Here is a 26,307-nt window from a genome sequence, read left to right on the forward strand (position 1 = left end):
GGGGGGGGGTTGTTCACCCTGCTTCTCTCAAGCTCTTTAGGAAACTGTAGTCATACTCACTGGTGGGCTGTCACTGAACTGTAAATAGTCCCTGCCTTCGTCTTTAGCCTTTTACTGGACTTCAGAATTTGGAAGAATGCAGCCAACAGTTGCGGAACGAGCAAAAACCCGGCAAGGCTCTGACTGAGCCCATAGGTGCTCCGAACCGCACCGTGGAGGCACTTCTCTCCCAAAAGGCTGTAGAGAGGACCGGTCCTCCTATCTTACACATGGAGGGAGGGTGGTGTGAGCGCCTCCCTGGGTCAGTAATTAACCTGCTCTTGTAATTACTTTTTAGAGCAAGAGGTTTGAGAACAGTGCTTAGAGCTGAAATGGAGACCTGGCAATTTTATATATGATTCTTGCAGCTTTTTCTCATTGGCGCCTTTATTGGTGGTATTTCTGGCTCTGCTTTCATTTCTTTTCCTGGATCGAATGTTCATGATCCTGGGAAGCTGACACCTTGGGCTTCTCTCCTTGTGACCTTTCCTTAAATGCAGTAATGAAATAGCAAAGAAAGGGCTTTAGGGGAAGACTCTTATAACTTAAATGATCTTCATTTATTGATTTGACCAACCCTAAGAGAAACTACTTGTCCCCTTCCTATGAAATGGGTCAGTATTTCTTGATGTGCTTCCCCTCTGCAGGGAGACACCGATAGTGCAGTCGGAACAGAAGATAACGTTTCTAAGGCATCTTTTCTTTGCAATTTTTTTTTTCTTGATAATTCTTCCTCTTGAAGATGTTGATGCTATTCCTCTGTCGGGCCCAATGGAGCTGGGTGCTTTAGGCTGCTGTAGTCAATCAGGCTGTCGCAATCAGGCTCTCTTAAGTGCATGCTGAGTCGCCTCTGGGTAAGGTGGAGGGACTTGGTAGGGGCACAGGCCTCACTCACGGCTGTTGAAATCGGTGGTGGAGTTGCCTTAGCCCCTGTCCCTGGGGTCGAGCAGAAGAAGGTCATGCTCCATGTACTAAGGAATGTTGCAACAAGTCATCATCCCTCTGAGAAACAGCAGTTTTTCCCCTTTCTGTATAAACGGTCACAGTTGCGTTCATCCTGCTTGTCTTGCTTCCCGGGGAAAATTCAGAGAGTTGCCCACGGCTGCCTCTACTCTGGCTGTCTTGGTACCTCCTCCTTTAGTGGAGAAGCGCGAGGAGAGCAAGCAGGTTGCTCTTCATCCCTGGTTCATCTTCCCTTGATCATCAAGACCTTCCTGTAGTGCGTGTCTGGGGTCAGTGTGGACCCTCGCAGGAGAGCACAGCGCAGCGTTGCAGTCGAGGATGGGGTTTGGTGGGACTCCTGGCACGACATGGAGCTTGATCCCATTGCCTCACATGGTAGTCTGGGAACCACCGCCTCGCTGTGACTCCGGTGGGTATTATTAGAAATGATGTGGTCACATCTAAGCCACAGAAGCTTCTCTTGGCATTTGAGTACTATTCACTGTAAAATTATCCGCCTAAGAGAGAGGGGGAAGCACGGTTGCTCGGGTGGTGAAAGGAGACCCAGTTCTAGAGGTGGTTATGGCTCAGAATTTGTGCTGGGGAGTTTCCAAGGGCTCCACGTCGTGAACCTGGCCTCCTTCCTCGATGCAGTGCGTGGAGTTACGTAGGACACGGCTGATCCCGAGAGGATTTATTTCTAGAGGGAGGCGGGTGGTAGTTGTTTCTCCCTCAGAAACGTGTATTTGGTTTAATAACAAGCAAGAGCACAAGCCCTTTTTCCTTGCGACTACAGAAAACCCCTGTCGTGCTGTCAATAAAAAGATTACCTGACAGCCTAGAAAGGAAAATGAAAATTTATCAAATATTACCACCCCTGCCTAGAATTGCTTGTCAAACTCAGAGGCAGGAGAAGTGAGATTTCTTGTTCTCCTTTCCCTCTCCCTCACTGACAACGCTTGGCAATCCCGAGGAAGGGACAAGGGAAGCGTTGTGCTCGCCTGTCACTCAGGGTTTAGAAAATTAGGTGTTTATGGGAGGCAGAAGGTAGGAACTACCAGAGGTTTTTAGTTACAGAACAAGACGCCGCCGCCTTCGACGCGTGCTGTCGGAAAGGACAGCAAAGAACGACTGGTTTGGGCTGCAGGGATTGAAGCCTGTACACAAAGCTCTCGACTGTGGGGTGAAGATGGGATTATTGACGCGCTTTCAGCTGGAAATGGAAACATTTCCTCTCCGCTTCATTTTGACAGTTTTGCTGTAGACTGTGCCAGGCTGGATATAGCGCTGTTAGTTGGGACCAGCTCACTTGCAGGTTAGAGCTTTCCTTACTGCACATTTATCATCGTTTATCGTTGACTTCAGGAGCTGAAAAGCCACCAGCAACATAGCTTTCCTCTTGGTTCCTCCTAAATGGCCACCAGCAGCTTGGCTTTCTTCTTGGTTCCTCCTAAATGGCCACCAGCAGCTTGGCTTTCTTCTTGGTTCCTCCTAAATGGCCACCAGCAGCTTGGCTTTCCTCCTAAATGGACTGTGTGCGGTTGTCTCTGTGGTGGTACGCGAACAAACTGTGGCTGTAAGGGCCTTGAATCAAAATGAATGCGTATGGGATCTGATGTAGCCTGATGCTTTTTTCACATTTCATACTGAGGAATTGCTCACTTGGGGCCATCCAGGTTGCCAGTGAATATTTCCTTCTTGCAATCCTCTGTTATGTTTTCAACATAATAAATTTAGGTCACTGTAAAGCCCTATATGGACTTCAACAAAGCGAAGGTCTGGTAGTGATATTTCCGTGGTTTAAGTTCTCTTTCACTCTTCTCCCCTTCCCGAAAAAGGCCCTTTATGTGGACCAGACCCAAGAGGTCCATCTCTGGTGCAGGATTTTGGCTTGTTTGGTTGTGGTTAGGATCTGGTTGCGTTTGTTCCTGCAGCTCTGACCGCCGGGGTGGGACGGTGGTTAGGGCTTGGGTGTCTTTTGGTGCCATCTAGTCCCACACTGAGCATCCAGGGCTGCCGTATCAATGGAATGCCACTGGCTCCTTTTCCTTCTAATGCAGATGAGGCCATGGTCTTCAGGGGTGTAGAAGAAGTGGATTTGTGGCAAACTCACCCACCTGTATCACCCAAATGGGGAAATACAAGCAAATAAACCTCATGATACTTGTGCATAGTTTGGGCTAAAAAAAAAATACTTATTTTTAGTAATCTAATGGATATTTGCTCTATGTAAACGAGGATATCTTTTTAAAACAGAAGCAATGTTCTTCCTCCTCCCTTCACCTCTCCAAACCCTCATGAGGTTCCAGTATGTGAGTTATCGCACGCATTCGCCTGCTGGTTGTGTGCACGCTGCCCTGAGTCTCTGATAGTGAGCCACGTGTGTGCCACTTCCAAAATCGCGGATGGTTAAATGGCTCCAACCTTGTTTTGGAGAGCAGAGCTTTCGAGGAGCAAAAACCTTTGCTCGTCACGTAAACTGGATTGGAAGAAACGTGGGAAAGTACTGCTCCAAAGGATCCTGGTATGAAGGACATAACAGAGCCTTCAAATCCCGGTCTGAGTGCAATTTGTTCTGTTGGGGGCTAGCTCAAATAATGGGATTTTCCCCTAGTAAACCAAACTTTCTTGGAGAGAGGTTGCAAAAACTGGAGGTGCTGTGTTGTTGCGGTCTGCTCGATGGATATCCTGGCGGAGGTGCCGAGAGAGGTGGGGAGCCACTACAGCAAACCGGATTTGGTCTTTGGGAGACAGTTCCTCTTCTCCAGCCTGAGTTTCCCTTGGTACAGCTGAGAGCCTCTTTCGCTCTGCATCTCCCTTACCTTTCCATCAATTTTCATGGCTCAAAAGTAGCTTCCAAGCTCGCTCTGACTATGGCTTGTTTCCTTTATTCCTCGAGATTTTGGTAGCTCATCCGCAGGGCAGAGGGGAGGGTTCACCTTGCGCTGGTTGAGGAGAAGGCTTTTCTTGTCCTTGCTGCCAGCCCAAAACGTAGTTCAGTCCTTCTCCTCTGGAAGTGAACCGAGGGAATTTGAGTTAATCTTTGCGGAACCTGTATTAAATGGAAACAGGCAAGGTTAACAAGCATTTAAAAGGAAATTAAACCTTGCAGCCCTCGGCGGTGTTGAGATCCTGTGTGTTGCTTTCTGTTAGTAGTTGGGGGAAGCAGAGAACGTGAAGTGGGCTTTCGAGGGTGGCGTAGACCAGCTAGAGCCTGGGCATAGCCCTCGCATCCGGGTAGCACAGCGCTCTCCTGAGGCTGGTGGGGTTTAAAGTTGCTATTTTTACAGCGTTTTTTTTCCTCTTGCACCTTGCGCCCTGTCTGCGGCATGATTTTGGGGCCGGTTCCCGCGGTGCACGTCTCCGACGTGCTTCTTTCCCCAAATATGCTATTTTGACTCAACGTTCAGCCCGAGTCTTGACTCGTTGGATCTTCTCTCTTCGGCTGCACTTAGGAAAGGGAAGGAGCGCCCAGGTGATAAACGTGTACCGAGCTAGCACGGGCTTCGTCCCTTTTCCTGCTCATCGAGGACGCTGTGTGCCGAGAGCTGCCTGCAGGGTTGGTGTCGGAGAATCGCTTTCTGCCAGCTGAGCGGGTTGGGTCTACCTTGCCCGTCGAGCCGTGATTCCCCGTTCTGCCTGCGGGAGCACTTCCCCACAAGGACTTTCACCCTCCCAACGGTGCTTGGGGAATAGATGCTTCTGGGTGGGATCTGCCTGCGGCTCGTACGCGGATCGGAGCAAGCGGATGGGTTCCTCCCTGCGCGGCGAAGCAACCTGAGAGCGACAAACCTCCAAAGCCCTTGCACGCTTAAACAGCTGGGATGGAGAAGTCATCTAAGCCACGGCGCCCGCTTTTCCCTTCTCCTTTCCCATCCATTTTCGGCTTTGTAGAGCGATGGATAAAAGAGGGGGAAAAAAAACCCACCCACAATAATCTATAGCAACTGTCACCCAGCAAACTACTCCCATTTCATACAGATAGGTTAGGTGTCAGCCTGCGATCGATGGCCCTCGTACCATAATTATAAAAACTAGCGGGTTGTGTTGCTTGAGTGAGTTTAAGAAGAGTAGGGTCTCAATCTTTCCTCTAATAGGGCTTTGACAGTCCGCAGCGCAGAGGCTTCGTCTTAGTCTGACAGTGTTGTCATTAAACACCAGGTAGTGTGGAACAACAGGGAACACGGATTCGGAGCGCCCGGGAACACGCGGCTTTGACAGGAGTTATTTGTCATCACGGAGCTGCCCAAACTCTGCCGACTGCAGTACGGACGGCTGCTTAAAGTGACTTATTGCCCCTGTCTGCGGCTGCAGTTGTGATTTGATAATCGGTAAATGTTTGTCAAAGATGAATTCCCTCCCCGGCGCCGCACTGGGGAAAAGCCGACGGCAAGCCGCGCGCGGGAGGAACCCCTCGACTGGGTTAAAGGACGGGGCAGGGGGCGGATGACGAAAACGGCAGGTTTCCCCGCTGCCATGCCCTCCTTCCTTCGGGAAGGAGAGCTGTCACGGCTCCGGGCTTTGCTCGGACGGTGGGATCGGGGCCGCACTCGGCTCTCGGAGAACTTGCCGACGAGCGTCTTTGACTTTGGCTCCGGTCGCCGCGCTGGGGATTTTGAGAATTTTTTGATGAGGAGAGCAAAGTCCTAACTTTCTTTGCTCGTCAGGGTTTGAACTCGGTGTTTTTGGGAACATCTTGGAAGAAACATCTTTCTGCAAGACGTTTCGCTCTGCGAGCGTGTTGGCACGCACGCGGTGCTAGCGACTTGGAAGCAAAGTCGAAACCTTTTGCCTCCTGTTTGCACGGAACCGGAGCGCGTTCTTTGCCCGTTTTATATAAAAAGTTTAGAAAAGAGAGGAGAGTTAAAAGGAGCTTAACAACCCTGCTAGCTGCAAAGTTCTCCTCCGTTCCCATGGAGTTTATATAAGTTTTTTCCCATGGATATAGGAGCTGGGGTAGGTGCTTTCTAAAGGGAGACCCGGGAAGGGGAAAAGCCGGGGAAAAGCATCCTGCTCTCCAGTTTGCTAAGTGGCTTTGAAGGCAGGGGAACGCCTAATGGATGCAAATGCCTCCTCATTAACTTGGAAAGCAAAAAAAAAAGTCATCCCTAAAGCACCAGCGCGAGGGAACGCGCCGCCGGGCACGCGCTCTCGGCCGCTTGCCTCCCCTCCTGTGTGCGGCCGCGACCGCCGGATCCGCGGACCCCCTCTGACTGCAGCCGGCCTTTTGCCGGGGTTCGGAGCGCCGCAAACCATCAAGAGGAGGAAAAGTGGAGTGATTTATTAGGCTCATAAAAATGCACACTTTGTTATTCCAGTCGTCTTGCGGCTGCAGCTTGTTAGGACGAGAGCCCCTGGCAGCTCCCGCCGCGCGGCTGGGGGGACGAGGGCATTTATCAGCCTCCCTTCTGCCTCGGCTGCCGTCCCCGGGCTCATTTAGAGGAATGGCCCGGGCTCCTGGAAATCCATTAATAATCATTCGCCGAAGGAAGCGGGGGGGAGAAGCAAAAGCCCTTTTTTTGTTATAATAATACGGGTTGTGTTTGAACAAGGCCCAATGCTCCAGAGACCCATTCGGGCTCTTTAACTGGGGCTTTAGCAGGGAAACGTGTGGTTAGTATATTAACTGCGACCACCTCTCGGTGATCCCGGTGGAGGCACGGATAACGCGCCGGCTCTGCCGGTGCGGCTGCATTTGGCTGGGGCGGTCTGGGACCTCGTGCCAGCCGCTGGAGGCGGGATGCCGGAGCGATGGGCACGTGGCGGAGCCGAGATGTGGTGCTGGGCGGGCGAGGAGCCCCGAGGACCACACACCTTCTCGGCTAAACGGAGAAAAGGCAGCATGATGATGTCCTCCTTCCACCAGCAGGACTTTGCTGGGATCCGTTGGTGCGTCTCTGCCCCTCGCTATGGAGGGGGAAGCCAAGACGCCGGGGCAGATGGCCGTATCCGAGTCCTGTCCTTCGTGGCCCAGCTGCAGAAGGTGGTCCGATCCATCAGCCTCCTGCTTCCGATTCGAGTGACTGTAAATCTCCGGGAAGTGCTTTCCTTGCTTTCGGACTGAGAGGTGCCGCGTTAAACCCAGCCTGTCGCTGCAAGGCATCCGCCCGCCTGCAGGCACTCGCGGCTGCGCGGGGAGGCGAGAAAGCGGTGAGCGCTGCTCGGGAAGGGAAAAGTTGGTCTTGCCGCCCAAGTCGTTCGGACAGCCCCGCGAAACGCGCGGCAGAAATGTGCGGCAGAGCGCTGGGGATCTGCGCCTGCGAGGGACGCAAAATCCTGCAAGCCAACGGTTTCCTGCTAGATGGAGGACCGCGAGTGCACGCCGTGATGTACAACGTGCTGACGCCGGGTGGGTAATGGGCTACCAATCATCAGTAAAGATCTGCGTGCATTAAATCAGTGTTAGCCTTTTGAGGACCAGGAGACATACATCATGAATCTTCAGCGCGAGATTTACATGCCTAATTTAGTACGATTAAAAAAAAAATTCCCCAGCGGTGTAGTCCAGGGAATAGGTACTCACGTTGTCATGAGGATTTTCACCATTAGGCCGGAGAGTCTCTAACCTGCTTGGGTTTTGTGGCATTTGTTGGATTCGGTCCTCCTCTCTGGGGGAGGAGAGGGCCTTTGCCGCCCCGGCACGAGTTGTGGACGGGAAACTTCCTTTCCTAAATGAGGATGCTGGCCCCGAGCACCCTTAGTGCCATGGTGGCAGGTGGGGTGAGCAAAACCCCCCGAACAAACCAGATCCGATAAACCTCCTTCATACGTTGCATCTCTGCCTCGTGTGGAAATGGGGAAGGGTGGCTTCAGCCTGGGTCCATGGTGGAGATGCCCATTGGAACGAGCAAGCGCGCTCCGTCTCCTGCTTTCACGTGCCCAATGTTCTCAACTTGTGGCAACATGTTTTTAAAAGGTTCAATTTTTCCCTGTTCCTCATAAAACGCTGCATCTGGGAGAGCTCTGGGGGCACCAGAAGCTTGCAGAAACATCAGAAGCGTTTCGGTAGGATCTCCAGCGGCGAACAAACGTGGAACGACGGTTGCCGTAGCCGGCTGCCTACATCGTGCCGTCTGCGTAGACAGGACACGGACGGATGGGCAGAGGAGATTGCGGAGGAGTCTGGAGAGATTAAACAGATGGGTGGATTGATCAGAAAGATGGATAGGTGGATCTGAGAGACAGATGAATTAAATCTCTGTGTTACCGACTTTCTCGGCGTGAATATACGTGCGGATGCTCTCGCTGGGGAGCTTCTTAGCTGGTGGAGGGCAGTCACAGGGGAGGTGCTGGCAAGAGGAACGGTTTCACCGGGGACGGCTCTGTGATTTTTGCCACTCGCCTATTCCGAGTTGCGAGCTTGACCGTGAATTTGTTGAGGCCATCCCCAAATCCAGCTATATTCTGCCTTTTGTGTGCTGCTGAAATTTCCCGTTAAACGGTAGCGAGCACGGGAAAATCCAGCCCTCGGTCCGCCCAACGCCTCCCTGCAGAGCAGCCTGTCGCCCTTCGGGGCTTCTTCACTGCGGAGGTTGGAAACCCAGTCAACGGGGAAACACATGGTGATGTCTTTTCCCCTGGCTTTTGTGCGAAGGAGGTATTGCAGTGCCATTCCCTAGTGCGGAGACGAGAAAGGGTCCCCAGCAGTAGCAACTTTGTGTGGTGGGTGGCTCTTCCTTGGCTTGAACTTGTTCTTCGTCCAACGCAGCAACAAACTGCAAGGGGAGCACAGGTCTTCAGGCCTTTCCGGAGGTGGCTGGGTGTTCCTGGGTCTTCTGTAAGAGCGTTTTTCCAGGGAATTTCTTGGAGCTTTGTGATTTTTCTTGGCTGCTGCTTCTCATCCTGCTGCCCTTCCCTTTCCTCCTGCCGCGCTTGCAGATGATGTTTCCTAGCTGACAGTACTCTCCTTGCTGTTTCCTCACCCTGCTTCCCTGGATGCTCTCCTCCTTGCTTTTCTTCCCTACATTCTTCTTCTTTGGAGTTGAGGGATCACCTGGTTCCCACATGCCTTCTCTGTGCGTGGTGAGGCTTTCCGAAACCTCTGGATTATTTTTAAATAGGGAGCGAGAGAGGCCGTTACTTCCTTTGCGGTGTTGTGTGAGCTTTGTCGCTGTCTAATGGCCTTTAAAACACACAATCCCAATGCAACCACTGTACTAATGTCCCCTATGTTCTGCTTCAGGGTGTGAGGATGTTAGCGTGCATTAGCGTGATGGGTCCTCCCTGGCGGCTGGAGAAGCTTTAACCAGGACCGGACTCTGCGGGGGGTGTGGGATGTTGCAGATGCTGAGGGCTTCTAGACAGAGGGAAGAAGTTAAACGGGGAAAAACGATTTATGCCTGCGTATCCCATTCTGTGTTACATCTCTTCTTCAAATCGTTTTGGGGATTCGGTAATCCCAACAGAAATCAGCTGAAAGAGTTTTTTTGCGATGTAGCACTGGCGTGAAGGTGGGTGCGAGCTACTGAAGGGTCCAGGGCCCTTGTCCTCCAGGGCTGAGGCCCAGAAGTATGTTCGTGCAGGACAACGCTACTTGGACTTGCCTAATGGCCGGACTGGTGTTGAGCAGAGAAATCGGGAGATTTTTGAGAATCGCGATGCTTTTGAACTGGATCCCGAGCTACTCGGTGAATGGGGAGCTGCATCTCACCAGGGACAATTAGACTCCATCTGACATCTGGAAGAAAACCCTCCAATCAAGTGTAATTCCAGTTCCCATCCTGTAAAGATTTTACTCCGTTACTTTTGTGGGTTGGCGCCATGCTCCGAGTCAGACTGTTGCCAAAAAAACTAAATGAAAAGCTCCTAATTGAAGCTGGTTTTGGAAGTGTTATTGCTCGGTCTGCGCCCTGCAGCTAGGAAAATGGGATTCCTCTCCACTGTCTTTAAACTTAGGAACGAATACCTTTAAGGAGCGCACCCTTTTTCAGGAGGATGGACCTCGTTACAACCAGGTTTCAGAGTTTCCAGTTTCCCTGAGACTATCTCTGGTCTTCTCAAGAGCTGATGAACTCTGGTTTGGTGAGTTTTTGAGACCTTCCTTGCCCAGCTCTCCAGGAAAATCCTCTCCCCACTGTTCCCGCGTTTCCGTGAACCAGAAGTCTTGTTCTTTTTGCTTAAAACCAGGAAGTTGGTTGCAAAACTGAAATGATATTTGGTGCGCACCGTCCATTTTAGTACTATATGTGCATTTTTAATACATTCCCTGCTAAACTGAGTGTCTCCTTAGAGCTGATCTCCAGCCAGTGCCACCTCGCCAACGTACTGTCAGGCCTGATGAGTTGCACTAGCTTCATCCTTGCCCGCGCTCCGCTCGGCCTAAGGAATTAGTGAAGCGGATTTGGTATTAATTCCCCAAACGTTTCCAGCTGAAAGCGACGGCCGTGCTGGGCAACTGCGGGAAGGCACTTGAAGCCCCTCCAAACCCTTCAGCGGCAAAGCCGGTGCTTCCGTTGTCCTCGGCGAATGTTGCCGCCTGGCTTGGGGTCGCGGGTAAAAGCGCTTTTGATCCGTTGGGTTTATTTCCTCTTAAGCAGCAGTTCGCCGTCATAAACCGTCGTTTACATGCTGGCGTAAATAGCCGCCTCTCTCGGAAGAGCTCAGAACTGAATGAGTGTGAAAATTAAATTCCCCCTCTGCAAGCCACGGCTGGTCCTTTCGGAAGCAGATTCCGGGAGCAATATAATTAACCTCTTGCTGTGCCGTTCTGCGCGAACATATTGAACGTGCTCTGTGATAATCACCCCCTAATACTGGTGTCTGCTTTCACACTGAATTCCTAACAGTATTACAGTAATCCCGGAGCCTTTTGTCAACTCCGGGGATTTGGCCGAGCCGGTACCCAGAACAAAAGCCGTCCGCGCTGCGCCGCTCGGGGCCGGCGTTTTGCAGGAGTCTCCGGTGTAATGCGTGATGCCGAAACGAGTCGCAGTTGGGGCAGGGGTGTCCGAGCGGTGATGAAACTTTATTCGGATTAAACCCCCGGATCTGGCTGTGCTGTTGAGGCCGTTTGCTCCTTAATCAGTTAAGCTGGACCTGGCATCACCTGGGCTTGCTGCAATGCCCGGAGCTGCTTCTCGTCTCCCTGATGGGTTTCAGCTGTGGTTGTTGGCCGAAAGCAGAGCGCTGCTTCCATAAATTCCTGCAAAACCCATTGCTCCTCAGTGCTTTCAGTTCAGACAGAGGGATTTTAAGTGATAAAACAGCTTGGCAATATGCTTGGGATTATTTTTTTCCTTTAAAAAAAATAGCAAAATTCTTAACCTGCTTACATGACGCAACGCTTCACAATTTACTGGATTTTTGGGGGAAAAAGAAAAAAAATACGTATGTGGCACGTCGCATCTTCTAAGCGCCTCGCAAAGTTTTGTAACAGACCCAACAGCAAAGTGGCGTCTCTGTAATGTTATTTTCTTTTGTTTTCCCTGAAAGAAATGTAGCTTAAAGCACGCCTTGGCCAAGCCACCCATTTCACAGGTGGGAAGACTAAGATAGGAGAAGAGATGGGATTTCGGGGTTTAACTTCCAGGATTTCTAGGTTCCCCACCTGTTCTGATGCCACGACATCCCTTTTCTTTAGAGATGAACTTTTTTTCTACAAAAAATTCGGGTCCCAAGCGTTTCACCAGCGAAGAATCGCTGGGAAAACGTTGCCTCCTCAGCTGTAGGAGAACAGGTCACACAAAGCAGAAGATGCCTAGCTGAGAGCGAGTGCTGCAAAAGGGCAATTTTGGGGGAACCAAAACCCCCCCAATCTGTCCTTGCCCTCCGCGCAGAGCTTTTGCAGCAGGTGGAGATCTGGTGCACCTCGAAGTCGGTGGGTCCCACGAGGGCTTTACTGGTGGGGTCACTTCTGGCTGCAAGCCCCACGTCTGCCACCCAGTTTTCACTCATCTGCTGAACTCCTGCGGGGTCACCACCAAGGAAGTGCAGAGATCAGGGCGGCGCTTGGGAGTTTTCCTGGTTTTAGCAACGGTTTCAAGGAGCCGCTTGGACCACGGTTTCGTTGCACGTGTCTTTTCGCCCGCCTCCCAGCGCCGTCCTGTCGAGCAGCGATGGCCAGCGCAGCTCTAGCGTCCAGTGCGCCAGCTTGTCCGCTGTCTTTGCAGCTCCCAGCCGTCGGCCGTTTCAACGCTCTTGCGCTATGCGTCCCGGTGGTGTCTGCGATGTCCGTGCGGCTCCCCGGGGTCCCTCTCACGCTATGAAAAAATTGGGATGGAGGATGCATTCCCGCTGTATTGCTTGCTGCGCAAAATAGCTTCTTCCTTGGTTTGCAGCATATCTGGCAAAGCTACCTGAGATCCTCCTGAACCCGTTCTTGACTAGACGGCAAATTCCCTGGATGTCTGAAGCCTGCTGGGCCAAGCACCTTTTCCGGAGGGGCAGAGGGAAAGCACGCTGGGCTCTGCGTGCCGGTAGTGATCCTCGGTGCTCAGCGAGTCACCAGCTTGCAGCGCCGATGGGGCCTGAGGCTTCCCGGAGCACTTGGGACGTGGCCTCCTAAAAAAGGAGAAATGGGGCTTTTGGTGGCGTTTCCCGCGCCGCGGTGCCCTGCTTGTCGTTGGAGGTGTTTGCGCGCTGCCCTAATAGAAATAGAGGTTAGAGTTGGACGAGAGCTGTAGGGATAAAAGATTAGTCGTGCGTAAAAGCAGATCGTTCCCTCCGTCCCGATTTCGGCTTGGCGTAGGGATGCAGCCGTGGTTTGGAGCAAAGTTTAAAACCTTTTATCCACTTTCTCGCGGGTAACGCTAATTTTCCCCTTTGTATTTAGAAAAAAAAAAATGGGGAGAAGGCTATCGCTTTCCAATGTCGAAACCCCGTTTCTTTGGGGAAGATGCAGAATCGAAGTGCAAGGTGGTTCAGGACGGAGGGAGAAGGCGTGAGCTGAGCACGCGGCGTTTCCTGCGCTTGGCTGCCGAGCCGCACCGCGTGCCTGTGCGCCCTGCCGAGGCTTTTCCAGCAGCGCGGTGCCCGTCTCTGGGTCAGCGGTGAGACAGCCGAGGTTTTTTCCAGGTTTTTATCCCCGTTCCCTTGCTCCGCGGGCTCCGACGGCGCGGCGGCTCGGAGCAAAGCACCAGCTCAGCAGCGCCGGTGCCCGGCGCCGGCTGATAAATGGGGCTCATATCCCGTTCAAATATGTTGCAAGCGGGTTTTTTTCTTCTTCTTTTTGTTTCTTTCTTTTTTTTTTTCTTGCAGTTTGTCTTCCCGTGCGGCCGTAAAGTTTTTAATTAGGAAAGCTAATGAGATCGATTAGTCATTAGAAGTGACCTCTGGCTCCGCGCGCGGCGCGGGGCCGGCGTGCGCGGGGCTGATAACGGGGGACGCCGGGGTATTGTTTGCAATAAAAGCGGAAAGTGTTTGATTTGAGTGAAACGTGCCGCGGGGAATACATCATGCGGAGAGCGAAAAAAAAAAAGAAAAGAAAAAATTGCAGCCCTGGGAGCCTGTAATGAAGGGAATTAAACCACCAGCCTATCTAAATAACATGATTATCTACACAAAACCCCTCCGCTAGCAAGTAATAATAGCAAAGCGAGCTCTTTGGAGAGGCTCGCGAATCCATGCGACGATGCAGCCCCGACAAATTTTAGCCTAATGCAAAAGTTCCCGGGCAGGGAAACAGTGTGATTAAAAAACCAAAACAACACCCTAGTTTGCTTTCTGTCCTTTTTTCCCCCCTCTTTCTTTCCTCGCTTTTAAAGCTCCGGACGTTCGCAGTGACCCGAACGGCACGTTTCTCGGGTCTTGATGTCTTTCGGGCCGCAGTCGCCGCGTCCACGGCGCTGCCTTTCTCCGTCATTTCCCCGTAGTTCTGAGCGCGGGAAACTTCGGAAGAAGCCCGCGTTTCCTCCCCATTGCTTAACGCCCGCAGTCGCGTACTGGTTTTCTCTCTTCCTAATTGCTGTGTTTGCAAGCGTTTTTCGAATCCCGTCTCTTTGGAGAAAGGGAGGCTAAATATCTGGTAAAAAGGCTGAATATCTGGGTAGCGAAGAGCTTTTAGTGCAAAAAGAAAGAAGTTGGTTTCTCTTATCCTCCTTCCTTCATCCCAGGGAGCATTTGATTAATAAACTTTGTTTTATTTAATTCTTTTTAAGTCCGATTTGCCAAGAGCTCCTGAAGACGCTGCCGTTAACCCCCTGGCTTTTGGGTGCGTTAGACGTTTAACGGTGACTTAAAAGCGCCCTTATTTCCCACGCGCCGCAGAGCGCTGCCGGTTTCATTAATTTTCCCTGGCGGCGGCGGCACGCCGGGCTCGAAAGCTTCATCCGAGCGGGAACCGCTGCGCTGGATCGCGGCGCGGGCCCCGCTATTTCTCCCAGGCGCCTCGCACGTTTTATCCCGGCGGCGGGAAAGCGATCGCTTGGGTTTTATTGGGTTTTATCCCTCCGGAGCCCAACGTGAGGCACCGGCTTGTTTGCAAACGGACACGAAGGAAAAGTATTCCCTGCGTTTAACTGCTAGCCGTTATCACCGCGGCGGGGAGGGGAAAGCTGCTCCGTCTGTTCGCAGGGCACAAAATCGGCTCTGAAACATGGTTGCTGGGTTTTTTTTGCATTTAGGCGCCGTGCTTATTATCGGTTTACCTGGGAAGCAACGCCGTTCTCCCTTCTCTTGCAACGTGGGACGGGTACGATGTTTTCAGGGAAAATAATGATTCCGGTTTTCCCCTCTGAACCTTGCCATAATTTTAATTAGAGTATCTCCAAGAAAAACAGCCGGCCCTTTAAATCAGTTATAAAACCAGAAGACTTAGTCTCAGCATGTAGTGTCAGCTTTAATTATCTGGGCAGTTATAGCTGTATGTTATAAAAGTCAGGCAATTAGATGCATTCCTTAAAGCCGTGGAAAAAAATTGCTAGCTATCAAGCGGAGGAAAACCAGAGTCAAACGTATATCTGTTAATTGCATGAAGCATTCAGCAGAATAGACCGGCATGCGGATCATATTGCCAAATGTTATGAAAATGGGAATGATTAAATGCATAAATCTGGTCTGAACGGAGATGTCGGGGATCAAGGTATTGTCTGCAAACGCGCTCGGATGCCGCCAAGGGCTGCGGTCCGTCGGAAGCAGGCTGAGCCTGGAATCTGAGCCTGCAAATACTGATTTGCAGCAGCTGATGGTCTCCCCTGATGCAGCTCTGATGAAGTCAAACACCCTCAAGCCCCTCTGAGCACTTCTGGTGTTGCCATGCTTGATGCTGCGTTGCCTCCTAAGCCCTTGGGTGGGGGATCCTTTTGCTGGCTGAAGCTGGACCAGCCGAGCTACTCCCTAGGACGTAGGTCGGGTGGGTCTCTTGTCCCATCTGCAACTTCTCCTCCTCAGCTCAATTTCAGGCTCGTTTTTCCTGTCTGCTGTCTTGCAGGTGCCAATTTACACTTTGTACGGAGCCCCCCGGGCAGCAAGGTGATAAAGACCCGCTACAGGATAGTGAAGAAGAACGTGGTTTCTTCCATGGGTTCGTTATCGTCCTTCAACAGTCCTGTTCCCGCCTGGAAGACGAGGCGCCTTGCAACATCCAGGTAACTCTCCTAACGGTGCTGCCGATGCAATCGGTAGGGACCTAGGACCTGTTGGCTTTAAGGGCTGAACCACACTGCTCTGTTCTATTCCTGTTGTATATTAGTCACAGGAATTGCTTAATTTCTCTATTTGTTTAGCTGCTTCTGTGCAGAATTTATTGACTTAAAGTGTAAAATCTTGTTAGTAATCATGTTAGCCTGAGTCGAGCTGGTGGCAAACAGCTTATCACAGTCTGTTACTTCGTATTTATTCCCCATTTGAATTAATTGTTTCCATGAACCAGTTAAATAAGCTATAAGGAAGCTGAGTAAATGCATACGGCTCTTTACAGCCGACTTACGGAAACTTGCTGCCTGTTTTGGAGGTAGACGGGTCCTGTCGATGAAGCATGGGTCAAGCCTGCTACCCAGACCAGGCTTGCCCTCCTCTCCGTAACATTATCACGCACGTTGGTGCTAAGAAGGAGCTTATGGAAAGCGTGTTAGAGGCAGAGGACTGCTCAGGTGGTCAGTGCAGCCACAGACCTGCTGCTTCATGTGTTATCTGGATGGATGGAGCATGCTCGAGAAGGGCGCCACAGCTGCGGTAGCAAGCGATGGTGGTGGACTTCTTGTACCGCCCTCTGAGTCTTGTTGAGTTGAGTGTGGAGACTTCTGTATTTCAGCTACAAGTTAATTGCAGTCACATTTGTGTCAACTGGAGACTCTGCCAGTTGGAGAGCTCACAATGTGCCTAAAATCCCTCTCTGGCTTGCTCCCCATTAGCAGTGTGGCCAGGCAGCAGGGCTAGGGGAGGCCTCTGAGGAGAGCCTGTGGTGGCCCGAGGCCCTCAGGCCCTTTGGGCCCAGCTGATGTATCGGTGTCATCCCTCCTTGCAGCTGCTTGGTTTGAGACGTGTTCTGGGGACACCGCTGCTCTACCTTCAGGCACTTCAGCAAACCTCCAGGTCACTGGACTAGACCCGTAATTATCTAATGGAGCATGTAACCAAAGAACATTTCAGAGCCCAAGGCAAAATCTGGAAACTGTGCATGAACACGGGGTGTCATGATAACTGATGCTGTTAAAAATGGGGCTATCAGAACTCATGGTTTTGACCGTAACTCAGATCCTGGCTATTCCTGAGATAAGGCTGAGAGCGGGTTATTCCACATCTGCACATTGCTGGCATCCTCCTCCTCCTGAAATGCTGATTTCTCAGAGGTAGCGTGCTGGGTAAGGAGAATTTGGCTCTACTCCGGTACGGCCTTGCCTGTTTTTCTTCATTTCAGTGTAGCAGACCCGCAGAGCTGGGGGATGCTGGGGACTGTCCCCTACCATCAGCTCCTCTGGTGGAGCAGCTACAACGGTTAACATCATCAACGCTCTGCTCAGGGCGGTTTCTTCCAAGGGTTATTTCCTTTCTGTCTTTACACAGTACTCCAAGGATTGACTGTTTTTATGGCGTGTGTTGACTTTTATGGAGAGGCAAAGATTGCCATGGTTGTTTTTAAAGCCTAACTTTGCTCGTTTTTTTCCCTGCACTAAGTGAAGTTGGCTCAGAGTTTCACAAAGGTTCGTATTTGAGTGGAGGATCGTTTTTTGGAAAACTTGAGGGTGATGAGGCAAAGTACTAGGAAAACAGACTTAAAGAAAGAAAAGCAATTGTTTATTTTCAAAACAGTTGTTATTTCTTTTTAATTTAAAGCTAAGTCTGTTTTTTCTTCCCGTTATGCCAAAAGATCTTGGTTTAGAAGCTCCTAGTCTGGCTTTATTATACTGGTCTCAGTTTCAAAGTGCCTGATCTCATATGGAAAATGTGGGATCCTTTTGGGAGGAATGGTTGCTCTCTCTCCAGATGTTTAGAAGCAGAAGGCTTTATGAAAAATGTGACTCACGTTCCAGGGGCTGGAGAAATGGGAATGCAAAGAAGATGGGAATGTCGTGAGCTCCAGTTTGACCCCAGCTTAGCGTCTCCCGCTTGGTAGCACAGGGAGCTCTCGAACATAAGGCTGCAGTAACTTGCCTGAGCTTCCTCCTACTCCTTCTTCACCTTCTACCTTTATCTTTGATATCTTTCCACCTTCTTTCTAGTCCTGAGATCCCTACATCTCCTCTAACTCCTCTCAAAGAGTGTCTGTTTTGCTTCCTTCGGTACGATTGCTGCTCTACCTGTAGGTGCCACCTCCGGTGTAAGGAAGAGTCCTCCATTCAAATCCTTTTGAGGTCCTCAGGGCCAACTTCCCTGCTTTTTCCTTTCCACAAACAAACCACAAATTCTTTTTCCTACTCCCTGATCTTGCATTTGTGTTGAACCGATGTAACATATGTTTGCATCTTATCTGCCAGATAGAGTCCTGGTTTGCCCGCTGCTGTTGCACTGTGATAGAGAGCCAAACCATCCAGTACATAATTGCTCTGTTTCTTCTTTGGCCCAAATAGAGGCTTTTTTTTTTGTTTGTTTGTTTGTGTTTTAAAGTATGGCTTTTGTATCATGAATTTACAAGTATATTATGGTAAAATCTTAAATTGTATTGCTTCTCGGAGGTTCATAATTTGCTGCTGGTAATTACAGTGCCTGGTATTTTGTGTGCAAATGAAGATTTGTTTCTCACAGCTTGTAATCTCCTCGTGTTTTCTCCTGCAGCGCTGTTAAAATACTGACTCTGTTTGCTTCTGGTCACTCCCATGGCGACAGTCACTGGTGGTGGCAGATGCTTCGGGGGCCGGGGAGGAAAGTAGGAAATACCTTTATAAATGTAGCAGGGGCGCTGGCTGAACAGCAGCCAAGCAAACACTCACGGATAAATGATTTTCAGATTAGCTCCAGGGTGATATGTAAAGTCGCTCCCATAGTTAAGTCTCGATGTGCTTCAGTATGAAATTACCCTGATAATCACAGAAGGGTTGAGCATTGCAGGGACCTCTGGAGACCATCTAGTCCAACCCCTCTGCTCAAGCAGGGTCACCTAGAACACGTTGCCTAGGACTGTGTCCAGGCTGGTTTTGAACATCTCCAAGGAAGGAGACTCCACAACCTCTCTGGGCAACCTGTTCCAGTGCTCTGTTACCCTCACAGTAAAGAAGTTTTTTTCTCACGTTCTCATGTTCACGTAACGTCTGTTTGGATGCATTGCTTCTGGTGACGGGTTAGCAGTGGGTTTGTCCACAGCCCAGCCTTGCTTCTCCTTACTCTCGGCCATCTGTCCGATGCCCAAGGCCCCATGTGTGGCCATGGCCCAGGAGCTGAGTGCAACATGTTGGGCAGATTGTCCCCAATGGATGCTCTCACCCCCGTCAACCTTGAGCTCATCCTTCCTGGCCGCTGGCTGGGAAGCATCTCCCTTCTCTGGTCCTGAACCAACAGTTCTGAGCAAGTCTTGCTCCTTTATTTAAAGGCCCTAAGGGGACCCTTCGTGGGAACGGTTGCTCCCATCTTTCCGTGGTTACGATGCCCGTTCTCCCTCTGTTACTGCATTCGCTGCAAATACTGCCCTTCTGTTGGGAAAGCTGCGAGAAGATTGATTTTTCTCTCTGGTTTTTGTGAGCATGAAATGCTCTGCGAGGGATCTGGACAAAACTGCTGTTTCAGTGTCTCTCCGCATTTAACGTTTCTCTCGCTGGGGCCTCGAAAGAGAAAAATGTGAGCTGCGCCAGGCTCGTCCCGCTCCATAACCGTCCCAGTTTTATTCCTGGGAGGGGAATTTGTGTCTTGTCCATACTCGTGGTTGGTGGGTGAGGTTCTGCAATCGGCTTTCCCAGCCGGTGAAGCACGACGGGAGGCGCGGGAGGGGAAGGGGCTTCGGGCCGCGATTGGGGCAGGAACCCCAGAACCTGGCGAGCCACCTCGTTCGGCAGCGCAGGCATTTCTCCCGAGCAGGAATCTCACTGTCCTGCCGCCAGCGGCCGAGAACACCCGCTTGTCGAGTAATTTTATCCGTATTAATCTTTGACTTCATTAAATGACGCAGTTTAGATCTTGCGGCTGTTTCAGGCAAATCTTGATAAAACGCCATCAGCAAATTAAAACAATTATATTTTCAAGAAGCAATAAATCTCGTATTCGGTCTGCCTATTACCTTCGTTGTGTGTGATCAATCATCTGGACTGTCTGGCGAAAGCACATGGCAAGTGCTTCTCCTGGGCTTTTTTATGCTTTTTTCCTTGCGCTCCGCTGTTGATCGCGTCCTCTTGGACGTGCAACACGAAATGAAGTGTTAGGCTGGGAGCCGCTTTCCGAGGAAGGGAGGGGAAGTCCAGGCGTTCGGATAGTTGGAAACTGCTCGGGATCAGGTGCTCCAGGAGGGATCTGCCCTCCCTGTCCCAGCTGCGGCGTCAAAATGGGATGGGGAGATTCCTCCTCCTCTTCTTTCTGATGGCTCGATAACATCTTTTGAGACAAGTTTGGATCTCGTTCCCTATTTGGAAAAAGAGCTTGTTTTGAACGAGGTCTAATTTGGAGCTACAAAAAGCAGCCTGGTCCTGCCGTCTTCACTTCCGATCACTGACGAGTAGCGATCACAGCTCTGCGTCCTGCTTTTTGCACGTGACTTATTGTCTTAAATTGCGGATATTTGGGAGCAAAGATTGTGCAAGGACAGAGCAACCATCCCTGCAGCGCTTCTATCCCAGCTGGGGATGCCGGCTGCTGATGCAACATGTATCCCGCACGTGTGGACCAGCAGAGCTGAGGGAGATGTTCTTGGGGACAGGAACGTGTCTGGCTTGACGGGTGTCTCCTGCAATCCCTGCTTAGCAGCCAACGCTGGTTTGCAGCGCTTTTGTCAAAACAGCGGGCAGTCAAAACAACCGATGTGGCCAGCAAAGTCCCCCGAAAACGTGTCCCCCGAAGCGGTAGGCTGCGATGGCGATGGACACGTCCCCGGGAAATGCAAGCGATGGGGCGAGTCGTTGCTGGTCCCGCAGGTCCCCCCTGCTAATCCCTCGGCAGTGAGGTGCTTTCCCCCCTTGCTGCTGGATCGCATTAAACTTCGCCCCGCTGCTGACTTTTCTGGAGGCGATAGATGGGAGTATATTTTAAATTAATTTTACTACACTTTTTGTAATATTTTTGTTTTAAATAGATTTATAAGCAACTTGGGGGCTATTTCTCCAAATTTATGAAGATAATTTTCACTCTCTTGATAAGGTTAAATTTACACCTGCTATTTCCATATTAATTCACATTGCTAAGTGGATCTAATTTTCTTCCGTTCTTCTATCTAGTGAGTGTGGCCTTTCCTAATGCAATTTCCCCCTCACTAAATCACTGTGATCGGGAGTCATGATCGAGTTAAATTAACTTAAATTAATTTACTTAATAAGAGCTCCAGATCATTGTGAATGAGGTTAAGATTTATTGATTCTCCCTTTCACTCCTCCCCCTTATCTCGCTCTGCTTTGCAGGAACGCAGCTCGGGAAGGCTGTGATTTGCTTGCCTTAAATTTCATTTTCTCCTATTGACATTGCGGTTGGTCATCACTTAGATTTCACGCAGGGATACCGTCTCCCCGCTCAAACCTCTCGCGGCCAGGAGAGGGCCGAAGGAGTTGACGTGAAGGAGTTGCGGTGGAGGAAGTGGCGCGCTAAGTTTCGACGGCGTTAGCAGGTACTGGAAATTTTTTGCAATCCTTCTGCTGTCGCTTTTATCAAGAAGACCCTGCGCCCAGCCTTTTTCTGCGATTCAAGTGGTGTGAGCAGATGCGGCCAGGCTGTGACCAGTTCGCCCAGTAAACAAGACAGGATGTCCGGATTTGATGTACCTTGCCGAGAGGCAGCAGAAGCTGTCTTTGGTGGTTGAGGGTGCCGTAGGCTTGTAGAAAGTCCTACGGGAGAGCTGGGGCTTCTTTTGTTAGGGATACGGTGGTCGCGTTACTGCACCCTGACGTGTCTTGGTTGGAGCTGGTAGATGAGGATGATGGTAGCAGGAGGATGCTCTCTGCTATTACACATGCTCTTCCTTGCAAAACCGGTCGCTCCACTGAAGGGAGAATATCTCGCAGGTGGAGCAGGGCAAATAGGGCAAACACAAATGCCGTTGAGCGTGGGCCGCAAGGCAGGGATATGAAACGCCCGTGTTCGCGTGAGTGGGATGTGACGGCTCAGCCAGAGCAGCGTGCCTGACCTGGAGCCTCCTCAAGGTGTGTGAGGACTTGCCCCAACACCAACGAAGGAATTAACAGTGCAGCCCAGGGCCTTGAGTGGGAGACGCCGGGTGCACAAAACTGCTGGTGGGGACCACAGTTGACCTTCTCGTGGAGAGACAAAGTCATTTTATAACAAGTCTTTCTGCAAGGCTGGTGCGTAGCAGCTGATCTTGCGTTTCTACGCCCTTGTGGTGGGGGAGTTGAGCACTGACCCACTTTGAGCGGTTTTCTTGTAAAATAATGACGCGAGTGTTTGAAAGAAAAGTAACCTGTCTGCAAATGGAGTCTGGCACTGATGCAGAAACTCAGATATTTCCTTCAGAAAACTTTGCAGGTCCTCTTGAGGGAGAGTGCTACTCCTCCAGCGCTATGAATAAATAAAGAACAGATAATATAATATAACAGTTGTCAGAGAAAGTGCCAGCTCAGTGGAAGAGAAAAGACTCGTCAGCAGAGGATTAGTTTGTGTGTCTTAATTTTGTTTTCTTCTTCCTTTTCTTTCCATCCCTTGGCCTGGAGCAAGTCTGAGTGGACTAAGCCAGGAGCCGCGTGGGGTCGAGTCGGGTCCTCAGCATGTGTCCACATGAGTAGACACCAGTGAGTCGCTCTGCCTTGTGGTGCTAAATGGGTGATTCAGGCTGTGAAATTGGGTGATGCTCGAGCGCTGTATGGGGCGGAAGTGCCACTTCCCCCGGCGTAAAGTGAAAATCGCTTTGTGCCGTTGCTGTTTCCCCGTTGCCTTTTGATCCATTGGATGCTACTGTTCTCCTGCCACCTTCCATGTCTTATGGCTGCGCTCATCTATATATCCTCATGCCTGGGAGAAGGAGAAGCCACCATCTCTCTTCTGGTCACTGCCCTTTCTGGAGATTGAGATCCTGCGCTCCAGATCACTTGGCCACGTTGACCTCCCTGTCTTGTCCCTTCCTTTCCTTCACGGTGGGTGACTTTTGATTTGGTTTCTGATTTCTTTTGGCTCTCTTGCCTGTGGTTTTTGGATATCCATCACTAGCTGTTCAATTTGACTCGTTGTCCAGTTGATCTGATGTTGCCTGTCCAGCTTCTGCTGACCAGCAAAGGTTTCTGGTTGGGATGTGTGTAGGCCACTGGTCTTCAGTGATGTCCTCACACTGTGCTGGGTCTCCTCTCTTGTGCAGCGTCATCAGCTTCTCTCCCATGTCCCATGTTCAGATGATGAGCCCTTACTGTGGAGATACATCCCCTGTGCACAGTGCCTTGCCGAAGGACTTGTGATGATGCCCATACCAGCGTTGGCTGTATGGTCTCCCCAACGCAGCACCCGTGGTACAGTGGCACCCCCTTTATCCCGTGTAACGAGCCAGGCAGCCTCAGCGGGCTGTGCTGCTCTGGCGGCCCTGGAAGAACAGTGCTGAGCTCGTTCCAGCTAACGTCCCACACCCCCTGCCGTCCCCGCGAAGCAGGGCTGGAAGCTGATGTTTCCCAGCACTGCCCTGGGCTCCTTTGGCTTTTGGCAGAGCAGTGTTTGCCTTTCCGATTTTCCTCGCTACCTGATCCCGTTTTGCTGACATTTCTCGAGTCCTGTTACATGTGTCCTCACAGGAGGGAAAGAGTAGCTTTGCCTCCTTGAGATACCATTACAGCACGGTCCGAAAAAGCTCTCCAGTCCCTCTTTTGGGGTGGAGGGCAGCGGTTATGTTGCACTTTGGAGCACGGGGAGCAGAACCACGGCGTGCTGGTCTTGGGGTGCCAGCCGTGTCCTCCCACGCTGTCGGCCGTGGCATGTGCTTTAACTTTCCGCATCACTTCTAGCTAAACCCTTGGGGAAGCGAGCCTCGGGTGAGCCGAATGCTTGGGTTGCAAGGCAGAGACACGTGTGTCGCGATGGGCGCGTGCCAGCACGGCTTTCCCATACTCGTTGCTGTCTCTAATTCTTGCAGAATGCAGAACCGCACGGTTGTCTTGCCGCGAATCCTAGTTGCATGGCGGAAGCATTAAAACTCAATATATCCGCTTTTGGGGGCAGCGTATCCTCGTGACTTTCCACGGAAACCGTGCCTGGCCCAGGCGCCGCTGTCACCTTCTCAGCGAGCATCTTGGCTCTGGAAATGGCGCTTGCTCACCCAACTCTTGTGGCAGCTCCGAAAAGTATCGAGAAGTATTTGAGTTATGCTGGTGCTTTTTGCTCAAGTAATTTGTCTGAAAACCCAACAATTGATTAGCTTTGCTTGAGCTTACAATTACAGAGGCAGAGCGGCCCCCGCGGGCCAATTCATCAGGATCCGACCGGACACCGTTTGGGTCTTGTCTCACGCTTTGGCATTAAGATAAAGCCCTCTCCGCTGGGTTGGCATTGGCGGCGTTGAGTTACGCTCTGATCGCCAGGATGGCTTGGAATTTACTGGCGAATTATTTCCAGAGCTTTTGGGAAGATACGGGGTGAAACATCATGGGCTGTATTCCCGGCGACTCAAATGACTGAGATAACGAGAAGAAAAAAGAAGTTTTGTCTTGGTAGGAAATGAAGATATCCTTTCCAAATTAGCTATTGACCAAGAACTGCTTGAGAGCGGGGGAAAACGGCAGCATCGGTCACTGCGTTTTCTGCGCTTTGGAGAATATTGGGTGAATTATCTCCGAATTAGCTCTACACCTACTGCTTCTTCTGAAATGGGGCTGGGGAGGGCAGCAGCCAGAAGGTAGGGAATGCGTGGGGCTGCTTGCAAACCGGGAAAGAAGAACCAGTTACTGTCCTAAAAGCCTAATTCCTTTAACAAAACCAGGAAATGGTTGGAATGGCAACTCCAAAAATTTTCAAAGAAATCTGAAAACTCCAAGGTTTCTCATGTGAGAACCACTGTGGTAGGTCACCACCACAAGGTATTTAGATTGCAGGGTTTTAGTGGGGCGAGATTGAAAGCTCTGAGGGCAGAGTATAACCTATAATTATGTTGACTTTGTACATTGGGAAGAGACGTCTCCCATGGCCGTGTCCCTCGGGACCTTCCTAGGGATTCACACCTCTTCCTTGAGAAACCTCCACAGCTGGTGGCTGTGGAAATCAGATTAGCCTTTGAGCCCTTGGTTGGATCTAATGAGAACTTTTTTTTTTTCCCCCCTTAATATAGTTGTGAAAATACAGATTGAGTGACACCATGACTGTGGTATTATGGGATGGAGACACGCTGGTTTAGGGGGGAGCGCAGGCTGCGTCCTTTCAGCTGGACTGGTGGGAAGTGGGATCCGCAGCTGGCGACGGCGTTCGGGCTTTGCAGAGCTTTTCCCCCTAAAGCTTGCAAATTAATGTTCGTGGTGGGAATGTGAATGGCTGGAGCGATGCCAGGAGAAGTTTTGTCCCTGATCCTGGGCCGTAACGTGTCCAGAGAGAGGGAATCCATATTTCTCCGGGCCAGGGTGTCACGTGCCATCTGAAAAGTTGCCGAGAAAATGCAGAAAAATGTTAACGTAGGCTGCTGCCGTTGATAACCGCTGAGTGCTCTGACGGGGAAGAAGCTTTAATCGAAGTTATCATATATTGTGAGGAGACAGGGATATATATATTTTTTCCCTTTTTTTGATCTTGGAGGCTGTCTTTTCTCCTTGATCCATTTATTATTTTTTCCCATGGTGTTCGATATTTTTTTTATTTTTATTTATTTATTTGTTTTCCCCACGACGTTGCAGCCGTGGGGAGCGTGCTTTTCACACCTGGGGACCGCGGGTGCGATGTGCAGGCCGCTGGATCGCCGTTCCCGGGCCGCCGGGCCGTATCGGTTTCCAAACCGGGCTTTTGAACCTAGCCCAAGGGAGCAGCACCCGCCCCGACATCCCTAAATCATTCCGGCGAGGTGCCGCCGGACACGGCGGCGGGGGCACCCTGGGCCGCGGGAACCCGCATCGCGGTCCCACGGTCGGGGCGCCGGGAGTTAATTCTCCTTTATCGAGATGCCGCGGCCTCGCTGCCGTCCTCATCCCCGGGCTCTCGGCACGTTAATCTGCGATGTGACTAATGTCCTTAAAGTTCCTGTCACTTTTTTTTCCCCTCCCCAAATGCATTTGACATGAAAGCGAGAAGTAAACAGAAAGCCTGGCTTTAAGCAGATAACTTGCAAAGCCTTTTCCATCGCATTTAAAAACGGCCGTGTCATGGATTCTGCGAATTGGCGGGCCCGATTTTGCTTTATTTTATTTTATTTTATTTTATTTTTTGTCTGGGTGGTAAATTCCCTTTTTAATAATCTCTGCGCGGTTTTGCGAGGTTTAGGGATAAGATTTTTTTTTTTCTTCTTCTTTTTTTTGAAGGGATGTTAAACCATTCTCAAGAATGACATCTCATTAAGGCGGAATTCATCTGCCGGGATTGGAGACGTTACAGGCGGGGGGAAAGCGCGGCTCCCGTTTTAAAACGTGTTTTTTTTTTTTCTATCGGGAGCACTTTTAATCTTTTTAACGAGGATGGCAGGAGATACACAACCCCGTATTGTTTCGGAGAAGTCCTGACGTCCGCCCTAACGTAATCCGTTTTCTGTTAGTGCCTAGTTAGAGGCTTTAAAAAAACAATGTCGCCTCTTTTGGGCAAAGCTGTGGATTAATCTTTCATACACTCGGTGCTCCCTTCCCTTGTAGAAAGCGAGATATTTTTATAATATTCAATCTTTCTTTTTTTTTTTCCCTTTCTTTCCCTCTAAACGGAGCCAAC

At 50.7% G+C, this 26,307-nt stretch overlaps 1 protein-coding gene across 1 annotated transcript in view; it reads left to right on the forward strand.

The window, feature by feature from the left end:
* ZC3H3 (zinc finger CCCH-type containing 3) overlaps window positions 1-26,307 on the forward strand; it is a 157,351-nt gene that overhangs the window by 50,040 nt on the left and 81,004 nt on the right. The window contains exon 4 of the mRNA XM_067290103.1: window positions 15,347-15,503. Coding sequence (XP_067146204.1) covers window positions 15,347-15,503 — 157 coding nt within the window. The remainder of the gene's footprint in view (window positions 1-15,346; window positions 15,504-26,307) is intronic.

This window comes from Apteryx mantelli, chromosome 2 (genome assembly GCF_036417845.1).
Source record: "Apteryx mantelli isolate bAptMan1 chromosome 2, bAptMan1.hap1, whole genome shotgun sequence".
Classification (NCBI taxonomy): domain Eukaryota; kingdom Metazoa; phylum Chordata; class Aves; order Apterygiformes; family Apterygidae; genus Apteryx; species Apteryx mantelli.